Source organism: Cydia fagiglandana, chromosome 12 (assembly GCF_963556715.1).
Source record: "Cydia fagiglandana chromosome 12, ilCydFagi1.1, whole genome shotgun sequence".
Lineage (NCBI taxonomy): Eukaryota > Metazoa > Arthropoda > Insecta > Lepidoptera > Tortricidae > Cydia > Cydia fagiglandana.
In genome coordinates this window covers 10,209,743-10,229,072 of record NC_085943.1, presented here as the reverse complement: position 1 = coordinate 10,229,072, position 19,330 = coordinate 10,209,743, and the positions used below count along the sequence as shown (strand labels likewise).

The 19,330-nt window shown below is 38.4% G+C and overlaps 1 protein-coding gene across 28 annotated transcripts in view; it reads right to left on the bottom strand.

Moving 5' to 3' along the window:
* Positions 1-15,760, bottom strand: part of LOC134669560 (casein kinase I) — a 60,694-nt gene extending 44,934 nt beyond the window's left edge. For 5 of the 28 annotated variants that reach the window (XM_063527193.1, XM_063527206.1, XM_063527203.1 and 2 more), the window contains exons 1-4: positions 15,346-15,585; positions 14,692-15,048; positions 10,809-10,865; positions 9,255-9,409 (exon numbers count right to left, since the gene is read on the bottom strand). In XM_063527193.1, the coding sequence (XP_063383263.1) occupies positions 9,255-9,409; positions 10,809-10,865; positions 14,692-14,753 (274 nt within the window). In that variant the 5' untranslated portion in view covers positions 14,754-15,048; positions 15,346-15,585. The other 23 variants (XM_063527183.1, XM_063527192.1, XM_063527194.1 and 20 more) reach the window with 17 other exon arrangements.
* Positions 15,761-19,330: the final 3,570 nt, after the last annotated feature.

Sequence of the window (19,330 nt, the reverse complement as noted above, 5' to 3'; positions counted from 1 at the left end):
ACATCAAACGGCTGTTCATTTCGACTTTCAGATGCCTGCAGTTTTCCCTGTATGTTTATTCGCAAAAGTAAGCTATAAGTGTGGCTTTTAGACATTTTCCAGTGAATTTGGCGCTTGTAAATATTAACTTTCAGACAACTTTCCCAGAAACTGTTTTGGACTAGTCAATATCATAGCATCATTAGGGCTAGCGAAGGCCACGTAAATTAATTCCCGATTAACAAAGGTCCATCAAAATATCCGCTACAGAGAGCCTATCGCGAAAATCGAAACTTCGTTACATGCCTCTCTATCGCTCTTGAACATTCAAACGATAGAGGGAAGTAGACAAATGAACGAACGACAATAAAACAGTTCGCGGCAGGCCCACAGAATAACGTGATCTAAGGTCAGAACATTAACGATTTTTCACGGTTATTGGGAAATTAGGCGCCGCGGACTTATAAAGGTCAAGTACGATTGTCTTGCCTTTTCTTTGATTAACTATATACACTGCTAATGCTTTTTGTTGAATCGAAAATCGTCTATCTTCGTCTCACATGTATTGCTAAAAGAGAATTCACTATGAACTTTCATTAAAACATAACCATTTCTGAAAATCATAACTTAAAACGTAACCTCACATTTCTTCCTTATTTTCTGTTGTATTACGAAAATTTTGGTAAAACTAAAAAGCTGATCCTCAATCGAAAATAGGTACAGACGAAAGTTTTAATTTATGACCCATTTTGTACCTTGTCACAGTGACAACTGTATGAGGTCTCTAACGACTTTCATATTGATTGTCACTGGTCATAAATTAATACTTTCGACCGTACCTACTGAGACGATTTTCCAATAAGTAGACACAGCTCTTAATCAATCTCCTTTGGAACAAAAAACCAAAAATAAAACCATATACCCGCGACGCCCGCGGGATAAACTGTTTTTTTTTGCGACGAAAAAGAGCGTTGTCAAAGAGCGCGTTCAAGCTTTGACTCAACGCAAAAAAAGTCGGAAATCTCGGACAACACCTAGGTAAAAGTTAATTTCTATTAATTAAAACTTGTTGACAAATCAAAATATCGACACCTGTTTGTGCCTGCTTGTTCGCCGAACGGAACCTAGTTCTGCTAATGTCGACAAATTATATAAATCCAGTTAGCAATTTCCGATAGACGGAAACGTGATAGGTAATTAAAAGTTGGCGACATTGGCAGCGGAATATTTTGCCTGGTGAAAACAAGCGACGAATAATAATAAGGACTGAAGAATTTCTGATATCTGACAAACTTGCGTTCTTCTGAAATTAAGGTCTATTTTGTATGGTGCTTTAACCTTTGCTTAAGCCAGTCCAAAGCGAATGCCCACTGGTCGGCCCGCGGGAGGCAGACTCCAGGGGTTCAGTATTCATTGAGAGTGGAACTGTTCCTAACAGCAGCAACCAGACACCCTGCCCGGCGCAAAAACCGACGGTGGCCCGCTCGAAAGTTTCTGAGGCGCAATATGGCCCTCAGCTAAAAAAGTTTGGAGACCCCTGGCTTAAGCTATAAAGCCATGAACAAGATGAAAAAGTTTAGATAGATGGCGTTTTCTAAGCGACCTAATAAATAGATCTGAGACCTCGATTGAGACCTTTTCTTCGAAGTAATACTTCACAATACATGTAGTAAAGGCCCCCCCCACATCTAGCGTCTTTCGAGCGTCGGCGTCTGTCGGCGTCTGGTCAGCGCTATGGAAAATGATGTCGCTGCGCAGTTGCGGCGACGCTGCGTCATTTTCCATAGTGCTGACCAGATGCCGACAGACGCCGACGCTCGAAAGACGTCAGATGTGGGTGGGCCCTAAAGTGTGTTAGCTGTGCTTTGCTGTCTCAACACACAGTTCGAAGGCAGGTTTCCTCGTGTAAGGATTAGCAGTCTTTCTTTATTATTTCCTCATCTCTACTGAAAACTAAACGATGAAGCCTAAGTTAGGAACCAATCTGTTCAATGACCGAAGCAAATTTCCATTCACGATAGTTCATAACGCGTGATGAATTAATATGCACTCGATGAGCGTACTTCCTGGGTGATAAGCTACATATGTAAAGTAGGTGTATTTTGTAGCATGCAGGTGAAAATGCATTACGTTGCGAATGCGTTACATACTTAAATACCGGCCAAGAGTATGTCGGGCTATGCACAACCTTTCAAATTATGCAGTATAACGAATCAAAGTAGGTGAGGATTTTTAAGGTATAGTATAAGCACGTTAATCGGTTGTACTATTTCGGCGTGATTATTATTTACATGCCAAATACAACTTGAAAGACACGAACAAGCTCGGTTCTTATTGTCTACGGAACGCTAAAAACGAGTCGGAATCCCAAACCCCAATGCTGAGTACAGTATGAACGAATGCGATCCATCAGATGTGTTAGTGAATGCACGAAAACCTATGCACTCCCATGATATGGGGATGATAATTCAGTTACGAAGAGGCGCAAAAATAAATCAAAACTTTTACTGCACCTTTCGCATTAATACGAAATCTACTTGGCTTAAAAGTGCCCGGTTAGTGAGCTTGCCTCTCTTCGATGCAGACAAGCTATTCTCAAGTCATTTATGATGGGCCTTGTTTAATTTGGCTTCGAAGATTATAACCTAGTCGAAGGACAGACGTGTATTGGTCTGCCGTAACGAAGTGGATGGCCATCGATGTGAATATAAACCCTTACCCGAGCGAATCATTTGAAGTTGAAACCATAGGAGCACCCGCTCTTAGGAAATCAGTAGGTGCTTGAGACGGGGCAAGATTATGTCGCCGTCGTCGCCGGCGAAGCTTAGAGTTTCACTTTTCAAGCTCGAAAAATGCCTTTATGGATGAGATTTCATGCTCGAGTCTAGCTCTTAAAAAATCTGATCTGTCCAGATCTTCAGACCTCAGATAAAAATACCTCATTGGTTTTGTATTGAATCGGAAAATATTATGCCATAAATGTACGAATACTATGTGCCGGTAGCAACCGTCTGCAATCGTAGCAGTATATTGTTATCATTTACTTGTATGTAAATAATTTTACAGTATTTTATGGCATGGCAGCTGCTGGCGTCATATTTAACGTTAATTATATCGTAGAATTTGCGTGCCGCAAACAGCTCTCGGTCAAGCGTAATCATTTAGGGAATCCTAGCTACACGGAGCCAGCCACGTGCATCCCTGAGTCCCTGACAGTGACATAACGGCCATGAGGTGAGCCAGGCTGCAGGGGCTGAGTGATATAATTGAACTGGACGCAAAAGACTATTAGCCTTTTTGATTACACTGTGGAAAGACTCAAAATATAAATCCTTCTGGGCGATTCAAAACGTCTGGGCGACTAAGAATTATTATTTCATCTTCAGGAGTTTCAGGACAAAAGAGCATAAGACCTACGCAAATAAGATCATTCACAAAGCTGCGAAAGACTGAAATAATCTTCAGGTATCTTTTAATAGAGGGAAGAATAAGTAGTGTTTCTAAAATGTAGCGAATTCACAAATTACAGGGAAAGGGGACAACCGCTTCTCGATACAAACGTAGGCCCCATTTGCCTCTTTGTATAGTAACATTATAGAAAATATTTTTAATAAATTACGCAATTTGATGTAGGTACCTATATTAATCACAGCTATGCTCAGACAACAGTCCTGGCGTGGCCTTTTGGAAATTCCCTTTTATCTCCGTCTCTTATATTTTTATAAAGAGAGGTGAATGGGAAGTAGGTACCCATCGGGATGAGTTCCCGCTGAGCTTGCAGCGTGTTTAATTAAATATCGTAGAATGTTTAGTGGGATCTAAAAGTAGACATCAAAATGTGACGTCACTTTTATGCGGCAAACAGCATTAGGTCGGTGTAAAGTTACCGTCTACTCGACGCGGCACGGGTTAGGCGGTTATCGCACTGATGCGCCAATATGACGGTCTAGCATGAGTTGCGGTCTCTCGCGCGACTTCATACATCTAGCACGAATTCAAGTATAGACTCGCGCGCGAAAACACAATTTATGCTAGACGGCCGAGCCATACCGGCTTGCGTGTGCGTGACGTGCGCGTGTGCCATCTCTCATAAGGATCTGTATACCACAACGCCGCACGCACACGTGCACGTCACGCACACGCAGCCGGTGTGCACAGGCCTTTATTGGGACTCGGCTTTTAATAAGAGCAAAGTAACTAATACTTTTAATTTGATAGCTAAACTTTTGGATGAGACTAACCCAGGACCGGGATAAGTGGCGTACACGAAGAGAGACCTATGCTCAGCAGTGGGCGACTGAAGGATAGAATGATGATGATGATGATGAGCTAAGTTATTGGTCATCGGTTTACCGTTATAGTATAGATGACAGAAGACTTCCTAAGATTTCGTTTTCATACAGAAAACAAAGCACTATTATTTTAATTAAGAGGCCAGACTTAAATAAAATGGTGTGTACTTTGAAAACCCATCGGCCCGGCGGTTCGGTAATAAAAATAATATATTCTGCACACGTCTGTCAGCACCTTTAGGTAAGTAGATACAGGTACTTCCCAACACGCAAAGGGAGCAATAATCTTTACGTTCCTGGGCTGACTCCAACAATTCGGCAGGCATAATGAAACGAAATAAACACCAAATTACTCAGTTGTAAGCATTGTTTGTTTATTTTAGAGTTATGACTTGTAACTAGCTAACAAGTTTTATTTCAAGCCGTATTTCCGTATATTTATATAAAATTGAGACGGCTTCATTGTTTTACCCTTAGAAGATATAACCAACGGAGACGCCATGTCTAAAATATTCGGTACAAAATAGTCTTTTTGCGGGGGAGGAGCACATCAAATGTATAGGTACGTCATGTCAGATAAACGTCAGTTCATACATATGGTTGACATGTGGTTGACCATTGGCCGCCTATTTTCGACAGAGGGGAACGCCTGTTAATGGCGGCTCCATTGTTAATTACTCCGAGGTTTTACCGAACACGCGCCTCGGGCGGGTGAACGAATATGAACGAGATCTCAGATAACGCATAATTTGATCCTTTAAATGTTGTTTTACGTTTTTGTAATCGATATCTGCCCCAACAGCTTAATTTAACAATTTGAATTTAAGAGTCAAAATGGTAGCTGCCATGTTGGTGACGTCACTCGATAGACATTACCCATCATTGGTTGTGGTTGTGTTGAACTCACGAGTTCAACGTATCGTTGTAACTTTAGGTAAAAAACAATATACCTAGTCAATATTAGTCATAGTACAAAAACAAAAACAATTTAAAAGTTTAATGAGCACTTATGTAATGTAATTTTAGTCGACTTGGTCGTATCGTAGACTATCCATTTTTACGCACAAAGTAAAATAACCTATTACATATAATTGTCGTGGTTCTTCATACCAAGTGTATGTTTTATACGTAAACCTAATGCGTTTATATCGTAATAAGGACGAATTTTATATATCATAAATATGTCCAATTATAATCATTAACTAGAAGTATAACATAAAATATAAGTAAGTATTAAAACAGACTATGTTACGAAGTGTAAACAAACAATTATGGAAACGTCACATTTCAATTAGAAAGTAGGAGCGTGTGAAAAAGGCAGAAAAATTAATGCAACAGTTAGTATTCAAACAAGGTTTTTAAAAAATAAACCGGTCAAGTGCGAACAAAATTTTGTGATATTATTTTTGTTCTATAAAATACAATGTAAAGCCCCCTCCAGACTATGTGCGTGAATCGCGGCGCGACGTCGCGGAGCGAACATATCGCGAAGTTGACGTATGACTCCACACTCGCACACTTCACGGCGATTTCGCAGTTTGGTTTGCGGCAATATGGCGGAAAAGCATCAGCTGATCGAGTTTAACTGTTAGTTATCATGGCATCATACGTGATTTAGCTGTTTTCCCATTTTGTTTTATTGTAAAACCGTAAAATATAGTTGCTTAATATAATATAATCATAATAGAATTAGTATTTATCTTGCCACAGAGGAGCCAAAATATTGTGTAATGTGGAGTCTTGCAAGTTCGCGCTTCGCGTCTCCTTTGACGCGGGCCGAAATACCGACAAAAAACGGAGAACAAGGCGCGAAGGCGTGAACAATCTGCGAAATCGACGCCACACTCGCGTTCGCGGCTTCGCCCGCGATTGACGCGCATAGTCTGGAGGGGGCTTTACAATAATTGTAGTTACTGGCAGGGGTGCGAAATTCCTGACTTCGGTCAAACTCGGCTCAGCATTGCTCCGAGCAATTATTATGGTTGGCACCACTTGACTTCCTCTTGCGTGCACGATCACAGATAAGATAATCACGTGATTTTTGACAACCCTAAATAGCCGAAAGGGATAGTGCCATATATTAGAAAGGGACAGCATGATTCGACCCTGAACCGCTGTCAAACTTCGTTTTTGTAGGAAGTTTCCTTTCTGTACGGTAGTAATACTATTAATTATTCTGTGTTACTGGTTGAAAACATTATTTGGCATTTGATTTAGCATTGATGTGACCTAGGTCTTACATGGCTTCCGAATATTGTAAGGAATCATTCTAATTGTTTTAGCTAGATTCAGGGCACGCTTAAGGAGCTTAACTAAACAATTGTCAGGTTAGGTATGACATTGTAATGTCAATGGAGGGCACATTTTATTAGATTAATATGTCACCTTTAGAAAGTGTTGATTTATTAAAGTTTTTTATTGTTATTTTGTCCCGTCAAGGGGGCGGACTGTGAATTGATAAAATGTTTCATATTAGATCATCCTATTGATCAAGGTCAGGGGTCGTCAAACCGCGAGCCGCATGCGGCTCTTTAGGGATACGATTGCGGCTCTTCAAGCGACTAAAATATTACATCTTATGTTTTTTAAAACACTAAAACACCATTTGCGGCTCTTTGATATTCCTAAAACTGGCGATTTCGAGGTGGTACTTTGCCAAGGATGCCTAAAGTCAAAGAATGGGCTTTCGTTGTTTTATCAGTTTCTGTCGCTACATCATAGGAGCAGATTGAAAGTATCACAGCATTCAATTATCGCCTAATTCGAAGTGGACCCTCGTTAACTTACATGATACGATTATAGACAGAAAAACACATCAGAGACATGTTAAAGTAATACATATAAAATAAGATGCGTTATTATTTGTATCGTAAAATCATTCAGGCCTTTTCTTCCGTTATTATTTAAGTAAACCGCCGAACGCAGGTAGGCATTTAAATTAGAATCGTCTGACGAAGATGACTCACCGGCGGTCCGACCGGCATTTACATCGATAACGTATAACGATGACGGTTAGCTGTTGATATTCAATAAGAATGATCGAAGGCGCTTATAACACTAGGAAGGTATATGGACCGCTCTGTTTATCAGGGTAAAATAGCTCGCGCAAAATTTATAACTAATTTAATAATCAATAAATAATTTAAGATCTTATTTTTACCAACGGCCGGCAACGGCGGCTTCTTATGAGCTATTTGTTAAAAAGTTAAAAGATTTTTTGATTGACCAGGCTTTTTACACGGTGAAAGAATTTGATTGTAAATTTAATGTAAAATGAATCTAGTAATATTTTATGACATTTGTATTTTTATTTTTATTTTATTCTTTGTTAGTTTTATTGACGTTTGTATATACCACTATTTTTGACATTGTATATATTATGTACTCTGACATTTGTATATATTCTTTTTTAATTTGTGTGGATTATGTATTTTTAATTTTATTGTGTACCTATTGTATATTTTGACATGTGTTTTTTGACATTAAAGATATTGAATTGAATTGAATTGAACGTCATATAGGCCTACATACTTATGGCATACTGAAAATTCCTAGACCCACTGGATTCATTTAGAAAAAATAACTCGTCTCATATATCGGAATCTATTAGAAACTTTCAATATGGCCCATGTACAAGCTCTTTTTATGATTGGTTCTTTATTGTACAAAAAATTTATTTACAAAGTTTTACGAGACAATAATATTATTGTTATCTGCACTTCACTGACTATTGGTGTCTACCACAGTAATATGTATGTGAGTCTTCACAAAAACAAAATCTTCTCTTTTCAAAATTATTTACAAATATTCAGTCAACGATGCCAATGTGCATGGGGTCAGATTGGAATGAAAATAAAGTATAAAACAGGGTAATAGAGAAGCGGACTGGCATTCGATCACTAAAAATATCGTTAATTTGTTGTATCATTAATGCACAGTCGCCACCTGCGCGCGAACAGTTTGCGGTTAAGTGGCCAATGCACTTTTGTTATGACTCATTCTAACCGAAACCTAGATCTCATTTTCTCAAGGAAACTATGTTATTGTGAATAAGGAAACCAACTCGCAGGGGTATCTAGCCACTGGTAACTCGGTCATCGTGTCATCCCTATTTGATGCAGTGGACCTGAAAGTAACTTACTCGAGGATTTTGCGACATAACCTGTAGCAGTACGCAAGAGCTCCATCAACATAATCCAAGTACGCCTTCCTCCACAAAAGATCCTGGACCACTTAGGTTTGCAAGCTGAGACCGGATTAGGTGAACGAAGTAGTACCTAGGGCAACTGCCGCATTGTTACTAGATACCACACAAAACATAGAGTTCGCCCGATGAGCTCCAGTAAGCTACTAAACTTTTTTGCCTCGTCTTTTGGAACGTCTTCACTTATGAGGGGTAGGGGTATCTAAGCCTCAGGGTTAAGAGCACACTCACCCAGTCGGAGGTTCCCAAAGCTCCCGCAGCCGATCTTCTAGCCGACGCGGAAGTTGGGCCCGACCATCAACACGCCCGACGACGAGGTGACGGAGTGCCGCGACGGATGCATGGCGCTGCACATACGCTAACCTTGTCTTACGTAACAGGTGGAAGTCACCCGACCCGCTCCAGTGAGCTACATCTCTTGCCTCGTCACCTAAACCTGGATAAGATCACACTCACCCACAGCACAGTCGAACCTATACGAAGTTCCCTCAGCTGATCTTCCTGCCGACGCGGAAGTTGGGCCCAATTTATCGCCTGCATGATGAGCTCCAGTGAGCTACATCTTTTACTCCGTCTGCCCATCAAGCGTATCAAAGCCTCAAGAGGACACTCACCCAGTCGGAGTTCCCCGAAGTTCCCGCAGCCGATCTTCTTGCCGACGCGGAAGTTGGGCCTAATCATCAACACGCCAGATAAATATCGCCTGATGAGCTTCAATGAGCTGCATGTTTTGCTCCGCCTGCCCATCAAGCGTATCAAAGCCTCAAGAGGACACTCACCCAGTCGGAGCTCCCCGAAGTTCCCGCAGCCGATCTTCTTGCCGACGCGGAAGTTGGGCCCGACCATCAACACGCCCGACGACGAGGTGACGGAGTGCCGCGACGGATGCATCGCGCTGCTGCCCACGCCGCGCCCGCCCACCGCGCCGGTAGCGCTGCAACGTGAAAGATGCTTTAACACTATGAGTTAAGATGCTGGATTGCATGGCAACTCTAATGCAAAGACTGGTTTCCTTGATTCAAGATTCCAGCTGTATACACTCGTCGAAAGACCCCAAGACAGGCCGAGTCGTTCTGTTTTCCCTTTTTGTCTCCCTCTTACTCGTCTCGTCTCGCCCTTCTCTGATAGGGTCGGCGTGGCCGAGACTGTCGGCATGAGGCTCTCGACGTGTGTATAGACAGCCGACATGGCCTGAGTGGACGCTCGAAGCGGAGCGTTCGGCGGGGCGTGCAGCGTGGCGTCGGGCTCACAAGTGATTTGAGTAGCGTGCACTAAGGCCGCTCTTATACGTTTGCATTTGTTTAAAATGCACGCCGCATGCCGCCCCGCTGCACGCCCAACTCGAACGTCCACTCAGGCATTACGCTAAGAGAAGGACGGCATATTTCATGACGTTTAGGGCCCCCCCAGCCCCCACATCTAGCGTCTTTCGAGCGTCCGCGTCTACAACTGTATGGCCGCGCTTGACGCAACGTCGCAGCGACGTCATTTTCCATAGCGCTGACCAGACGCCGACAGACGCCGACGCTCGAAAGACGCTAGATGTGGGGGGGCCCCTAGCTGTCAAACATTTGTTTGATAACAGTAGGACTTTTTTACGAAATAGTTACTGATGTCTTTTTCTTACTATATTATTATAACATTTATAACGCATGCAGATACATACAATTAAAACACAACATATAAAAGATTTCAAAAATATAAAACTCAAAATTAGTGATTAATCAAAATCAAATACTTAGAAAAAAGCTCAAACATTATAAAACATATCTATGCGTACAAATCAAAACATGCAAAATATCAATAAAGAATAAACAGCAACCTGGTCTTTAGTAGACCTTATGCTGTTGCGATAAGGTTAATTTTACACAAATAAATTGTTAACTATCAATGCCAATAAATTTTAATAAATAATGAACAATTTGTTAGATAACATGCTAGGGATTCATAGATGTCAAAGTGCCGGATTAACCAATAAGCAAAGTAAGCACTCGGGAAACCATGTCTAGGGGGTACCAAGATCTGAAGAATCAACCAAATTTGATGGATGAGTCAGGGGGAGAAGGGGACAGAAATGGCCCCGTTATTCATAAATCTTACCAACCTCAAGTCTTACAATTCTCTGTTAAACTTTGTCTCTTTCTAACAAATAGATAAAAGTCAAAATGAAAGGGACAAACAGTAATCAATGTTTTGTAAGAATTGACAAATATATAAGAAATAATGTCATTAATATTTTATAATCCGGCACTGGAAGTAGAGGCTTATCACCTCAGACTTTGCTTTTAATATGTATGGCCATGAAATGGGGTCTAAGGGTGGAACACGCTTACCCAAAAGAAGATTGTTCACTATTTATTGTTGAAGAGTCACAACTAGTCTCGCAGTTCCTAATAGAGATAGAATATAGTATAGTATAAGCATATATTAAATATTATATATTTGTCATAATAAAAAACAAAATGATTTTAAGGTACAGTCACCTGCAATAATATGACACTCTTCGAACGCCGCAAAAATATGTGACACGTTCTTAGGGCTCCACAAATAAGATCGTATCAGATATTTTTGCAGCCTTCGTTGTATAACATGTTATTGCAGGTGACTGTACATTACAAGGAAAATCTAAAAATGCCTAGCAGCAGAAATAAAATTGTTGAAAGGGATTAATAGAAAAATTTAACTTATAAATATTAAATTCTGTACTTAAATAAATATAAACAAGGTAGGGCACTAGTGGTCAGGCTATAATTATAAATATTATAATAATTAATAAACTCTTACATAGCTGCAGTTTTTTGGAATTTTTGATCAAGGAATAATGTTACATACAAGATTGTGTGAGTGATTGATTGATTGATTAGTATGAATAATTTAGAAGTAATCATTAGTAGCCAAAAATATTCATGCCACAAGTGGTAAGGATAATAGCACCAATAATAAGTATGGATCAAATGATAAACATCAATTATTATTATTTCAAAGAAATTGAATGCTGAATTAAAAGTTACATTGATTAGGTAAAGACTTACCTGGAATATTTCGGACTAGGATAGTAAACATTTCTTTGTGTGGGAACCACAGACTGGCACAGACAATGTATCTAATTTTGGGCACTCACTTGTTATTTTTAGGTTAGTTTTATATGAACCTGGCTGTGTTGACTTTCCATGTTGTCTAAACTATATTGAATTCTAAATATGTAGCTGCTTGCAGTAATGCCTTTTAAATTTACTCTCTCAATTGATAATAAAATAGTGAAAGATACCACAGTACACACACACACACTGACACACAGTAGCAGTGGTAGGTAGGTGCCTAATATACCTGCTAACCATGTTTAGTTTTATTATAATCCTATCAAAACGTTACATATGTACGTACATTGATTTTTTATTAAAATATTATTTTGAAACACAGTTCATGTCAAGGATAGCCTCCAGTTAATATATTATATAGATCATTATAAACTATCTTTATCACTCTACTCGGTTTAATTTGTTGCTGACTGTACTATGACTAAAATATCCATTTAATAAGCATTCAAATGGTATTTAAAATGTAATTAGCCACATATTTATTTAAAGAATAAAGAATTAGGGAAAGAGTTCTATGTAATTAACATTATTAACAGCACAGAGTTTATAACCTATTTGAATGTATAAATTCATGAATCCACCCATAATCTGATTTGAGTTAGCTTAAATATCTGATATTTATGATATTCAACATTTATCTACTACATAAATTCACTTGTGATAACAAAACAACCTAAAAATACTTTGATAACATACTCACCTGTTTAAAGCAATCCAAAACATAACCATATTGCCTAATATATGCAAATAACACTAATGAGGTTTAAGTGACTGAGTTTAAACCACAGCAGCCTATGTCATACACAAGCAACAAGAATAATACTTTTTTAATATTTATTGCAACCATATTGTGAACATATTACTCACTGTAAATCTACAAACTATGGTCAGTGTTGCCACAGCCAGGCTCAATGTTATTGTTGAAAAAAAAAAGTATTTTAGGGGGCAATATTTCTTATAATAATGCATGCTGTGCCATGACTGCTATCCACTAGTAGTGAATCATACTAGGCAAGCGTTATTGGCATTGAGACAAAAAGTGAAAGTAATGCACTACAAACTATCAAAAGCATGGAGCGAAACTATCTAGCCTTGCAATGTAATACAAGATGCACATTAATTTAGTTTAATGTTATTATAAAGCATTTTTGTAGTCTGTTACTGGTATTGCCAGCAAACTGAATCAGTCACATATAGTAGGATGATTAATTACACTTTGGTCAACGGTATCATAATTTAGGTTTTCATTTTAATCTATGGGTTTTAAATGTTTTTTACAACTGGAGCAGTTCACATAAAGAGTTGGATATATTTTTTATGAAAAAGTATTGTTTGAGTCATGCTAGAAAAGGAAATCAATAAGTGTAAGAACTATAAACTTACTATTTTCTATTCATTCTTGTATTTTAAACACATCCACAAGAATGTTTTTAAATACATTTTTGATAGTAAAGTATTTATCACTGCATGATAACTTGTCAATTTGGCATACAATAACAGACTAGATTTCACACTTTTTTTTATTAAAAATTAAGTGTTGAGGTAAAAAAATTCAGGCAATGTTTAAAAAAGTATGCACTCTAAAGAACCTAAAATATGATGTACTTGAAGGCAGATTTGTCTATAAATAATTAAATAGTGTATGAATGAGTAGAAACATGAATAAATGTATCGGATATGAATTGTAAGTATAACATGATAACCAGTGTTTTTATTAACTTAGCCTTATCAAGTTGGTATGATATAAGATGTTTACCGTCTTTAGAAACAATAATAATGCACAGACTATATTTATTTACTTTTAATCATTATATTTGAAGTATACTTTTATGACTATTGGTATAGATTTATGGGAAGTGGTCAATTTTATATATTATTAATCTAATTTTATTCACATTAAGTATTTTGATTTAGTCACTTAAACACAATAATATTTTGAAGATTTTCTGCTAAGCTTCAGCTGAGCAATGATATATTAACTAATAAGCACTTTAAAAAATACATGTGTGATTTAGCATTGAGAATAAGTTTGAGGCTATTGTCCTAATGAGTCATCATTATCTAATGTAGGTGAAAGTTCCCAAACAATACACTCACACTGTAACCAACAGAACAGTGTTTTGAACATTGAAGCTAGTTTTGGTAACCCAATTAAGGAGACACAACACACCTGTCTAGACCAGTAATTAATCATAACCTCAAGAACTTGTTTGTGCTACTAGTTTTTCCTTTGTCATTTCAGATGAGTTCTTGGTTAGTTACAAATAGGAATTTCCTAATGAAATAGAATTGCAGTATTGACTGGTTATCTTGAAGACAATATTATTATATACTCTTGGTAGTCTAGGTGATTCAAAGTAAATGAGTGTAATTAATACACTTCAATAAATAAATATGATAAGGATAGCAGGCTATAAAGTAATGCAATTGCTTCATATGTGAGAGAAGAAATCAACTTACGACCAGGATCAGTACCTTAGCAACTATCAATATTTTTTTGAATAAATTTCATGTATAAAACAAGTACTCTCTCTCTTACTGCAAGTGTCTTACTTAACAAGTCTATTACTACCTATACCTGTACCACGAGTCACTGATAGTATCAACACCGACATATATGCAAGTTACTTTCTATACATCTCACTCGAACTAATATGCCAGTACAAGCGAGATGCATAGAAAGTAAGTTACATTCACATTAGCGTTTGTCAGTGGCCAAACTGGTGGTAGATGTTTTTCACCATAGTATCTATAATATCTATATCACATGTCATCTCAGTACTTGTATTTTCACGTTATAGATTGTGTTGAGATGACAGCTAATGTAAGACCACACCATGGTACAGAAATAATAGAACATGACTTGTGACTGATGTTTCACTACATGCAGCATTACAGAGGAGCAAGTTAGTCCATAATGATGAATAATTCTACAAGTATATGATATATAAGAAGCCAGACCACACAACCAATGTCCGTTTATGAAGGAATGTATGCATGCCAGGCCTATCCTCATCTTAGCATTACTATCCTACTTGAGCCTGAGGTTTGCTCCTAATGTTGAACCATATATTCAGCATTATTATAAGAAAGTAATAATCAAAAGAAAGGTCCTTACGTGGAAGTTCTTTTATCGTCACTCTGACGTTCCTTCTCCTTGTTGCCTTCGCGCTTGTTCATAATACTAGATGTGTGCCAGCCCGGCCCCACACTGCTCACTCCCGGTGCACGGCTTCAGAAGCCGAGCAGCCCATGTCACCACACCCGTAGGGGCGTGCAGTCTCTCCCCATGCCACACTCAAACACTAACAGCACTTCTTTTATCAAAACTTTTCAACAATATTTCCGTTTTTTGCAGTTCTACACTTCGACTAATAACACTTTTATACAATTTATCTCAAAATCATTGTTGTTACACTGCAAGCACCAATTTTCTTTTGATGTTTCGGCGACCGTTTATAGCAACGCGTGGAACCTAAACAAAATTAATAACGAGTTAACACTTTGAAGACTTATTAGTTAAAGCTAATCTTTATACCATTAGGGAACTAGAGAATAGACGACGAGGCGTGCCAATGTTATGCTCAATCAAGAGTAACAACAAGCTATGTGGGTGGTTGTTCGCACTTTTACCAACACCTCGACCTGCTTCTCTAGAATATCCGCTATTTACGAACTATACACCACGCCACAAAACTTAGTCGATAATGAAGATAAAATAAATGAATGGAAAATGTAACAATTGACAGTTCCTATTATGTGGGAACTCAACCTTAGTAATAAATCGTCGGTCGGCTTGAAAGCAGTTTCGAATATACTGCAAGGTTTCTCGGTTATGGAAGTCACGGCACTCGCACAATAAGAACTAGAAAAGACTGAATCACAGGACTCGTGTTTTTAGTTTGCTTTTCGAAAGATTAGTCACAACGTCGCCGAAACATCAAGTGGACATTTGTCCTGATAAAAAAGTTTAGGTTTTGTAATGGCCACCAATGTTACACTAAATATTTAATAATATAAATTACACAGGTCGTGTTACTAAAAGTTTTATCTAAAGAGTGGAATGATTTTTTACGTTTTATTAGATGAATTACCTAACTATGATAAAATTTCTTATTTTAGAAAATATGAAAACTCAAAGAATTATCACTGTAAAATCGCCATTCGGCGCATGCGCAAACTTGAACAGGATAATGTTGCCGGCTAAAAAAATATTTTGTTAAATAACCAATTTTCTCTTGCCCATGTATACATAAGTAATTACTAATTGTTTATATTTCGTGTTTGTTTTGATATCTTTCATCAGAATCATTGAATCTAAAATGATATAAACTTGTATTGAAAAACGAGAACTAGTTGGTGATTTTTGTGTACTGGTCACACTAAATGCTCTAACGATGCGTTCCATGCATAAGCGTTCACAAAATTAAGAAAAAGTCTATATTGTTTGTGATTATAAAATGTTTTATATAAAATAATATAAAATTTATTAATTTATTTTTCACTATGAGATTTAATAAAATATTAACATTTTTTAAATTTTGTACGTATTAAAATTTTACATATTTCTGTATTTACAATTTTAACAAGAAGTAGGAATGTTCAATGTTAACATACCTTTAAAAACAAATGAGCAGCTCGCGTGTTATTAAATAATTCTGCTATTTAATTCCGTCAGGCACCTTTCAAGTTATAGAAATTGTATATAAATGTACGCACATCGATGAGAAATAGTAATTATAATTTAAGCATGGAAGATCTCTGTTATAGATATTTACTTTCAATTCACAAACACGGGTATAAGTCCTTGCGAACCGCCATCTTTGTACAAATATGGACCCTACAACTGGGGAAGTACGTTAAATTTACATCATAGAAGGTATGTAATGTAGGGCTCCTAAACCTCCCGAGGAGGCACGGTGTTGGCTATGAGGCACCTGCGTACCTTAACCTGCCTACATATTGAATCCTTGCATTGCATACCTACATAATTATAGAAAGTCAGCAACAGTCTCATGACCATAGAATATATATGTCCATGCTCATGACACAGCTGTAGTTACAAGCGTCCATAGGCGGCGGAGTCTGCTTACCATCAGACGGGCCGTAGGCATATGAAACAAAACAGGACAATGCATCGTGGGTAGTGGGTGTTACTTGCTTTATTTAAGAAAAGTATCGTCAACCCACTAACAAAATATAGGTCAGATGGGGGACACCGTTGAGCGCATACCTATAGTTTTCGCATGAGAACATTTGAATGGCGGGCACAAGGGTTGCATACAGCTATTGTGCATAAGTTAGCACATGTCGTGCAAATAGCCTCTGTATTCGTCCCGGCTCACCTTGAAAATGTTATTTTTATGTGGGGTGTTGCAATTGTTTCATCATAACTTCATAACATACCTATATATATAGTTATAGACTGAATCTGGTTGTGTGAGACTTCAATTCCAATTATTATTTTATAACAGGTTGGTCGGTGCGTGCGTGGTAAAACAATAAATCCCTACTAATCTTCGAGCAACACCGGCTTCCGACATGTCGGAAGGGAGGGGCCCAAGCGATATCTCGCCGTACAAATCTTTCTGCCATTTTTCGCGAGGGGAAAGGTGCACACAGTCGCATTTCTCACACACTTACATACAAAATCCAATCTGTAATGACGACACAAATACATAGAAAATGACACACGTCAAAGACAAATCTTGCAAACCTCGATCTCTTTTTGTGTACGGACGAGTGACTAGTGTCACAACTTTTTTTTTTTTTATTATGCATGGGTTTACTCATGGCCACAGACTAGCCGAGGCGTAGACGTGTGGCCTACGATGGAGCGAGCTCGCCCAGAAGGTGCCTGTTCACTCTTGATTTGAAGGTTGCCGGGTTATAAGAGCACGGAAATATAGACGCCGGCAAGGAATTCCACTCCTTGGCAGTGCGCATAAGGAAAGTAGAAGCAAAGCGCTTCGTGCGAATTGGCGGAATATCTACCAAGTAAGGATGGAAACCGGCCGTGCGTCTAAAAGTCCGATGGTAAAATGGGGACGGTGGAATGAGCTCGTGTAGCTCTTGGGCACATTCCCCGAAGTGCAACCTGTAGAATACCGACAGGCTGGCGACTTTCCGCCGATGGGCCAAAGTCTGAAGCTTAGCCGTTAGCTTCTTGTCGCCAATCATCCTCCTGGCTCTGCGCTCCACTGAGTCCAAAGCGGCGAGTTGGTATTTAGCGGAGCCATCCCACAGGTGGCTGCAATACTCCATACACGACCGGACTTGAGCTTTGTAAAGTGTTAGAAGCTGTCCAGGTGTGAAGTATCGCTTCACCTTATTTAGGACGCCCAGCTTTCTGGCCGCAGTTTGTGCAACACGCACACTAACACATTTTCGTTGAAGTATGTCATTGTATTCTGAGAGATGAGAAGTCGGATTTGTCGCTCGACCGATCCGCAATTTGTACTGAGCGAGCAGAATCGATAAATCCAACAATTACTTGAGACTAAAATATAATAATTGTATTTAAATGTAATTTAACGTATGATATGTAAAAAAAATATTACATGTGAAATGTAACACTTTCTTTTTGTAAATTTGATGTCCCCGACCTCTTTTTATAACAAAAAACCGAGCAAACAGGCATTTTTGTGCAGCAGTGTTCACGCGCGCGTCTGGACTCGGTCTAGTGAAAAATCCAAGTGCAACTAGTTTTATTACCCGCGCTAGATTAAATTGACGCGCTAATCTTGTACCTCGGCAGAGGGGAAATAGTGCGAATGCCGCCTCCCTTCCGTGTTGCTCGAAGCTACTAATGGTCTAATTATGTTTCGCTAAGTATATTTATTGTACCTACCTAGTACCTTGCAGATCGCATAATTGATTTTATAATGTTATAATTAATGATGTAATTTAAAGATTTAATTACCATTAAACAATTAGACAAAATATAGTAGTTCCTAGTGAAAAGATGCATTCTTGCAACTTGTTGGATGACGCCAAACTTATAGGTACTCGGCTCTTTGTCATCTCGGCTTTCACTTCCTTCTTTTGTGGTTACAATTGTTTTTGAAACCCTCGTAAGAGAGGCCTATGCTCAGCAGTGGGCTATAAAAGGCTGATATGATGATGATGAATTGTTTTTGAGGCTTTTACAGATCTTGCAACAAATGGCTTAGGCTAGTCCTGTAAAGTTGCATTTTGTTTTAAATAATTAAATTGAAATTGAACCCTGCCACGGTCCGTGAATGTGAAATATTGAGATTTCATATTTGGCTGTGCGACTAGTTTGCTATTCGGTTTTGTTAACATACCTATAGAACAGTTGTTATTGGTACTAGTAATCGTATTTTTTCGCCTTAGAGGTATAACAGCTTTAGACCTACTTAATTACGGGAACGGGATCAACAATAAAAATCACTGAGCTACCTATTATCCAATTATGATATTATAATTTACCCATTATGCTAGTTTATTATTTCGGTTCTCATTGACCTAGAAAAAACTACGTACAGTTGTATGCGATGTACCGTTAAAATACGAGTATGACCATGTTTAAATGTTTGAGGTTCGAATACCGGTTTGGCATTCGAAATATAAAATCTCGACTTCATTTTATATTGCTCCCGTGCATCATTCGGTAGGATATCGCGGTAGGGATAGGTGAAATAGGCGATATGGTTATCCCTAACTAAGTATCCCTATTATTAGGTACTAATACTCTGTCTGTCGTATCGATTACCTCTGTATTCTTAAACCACTGA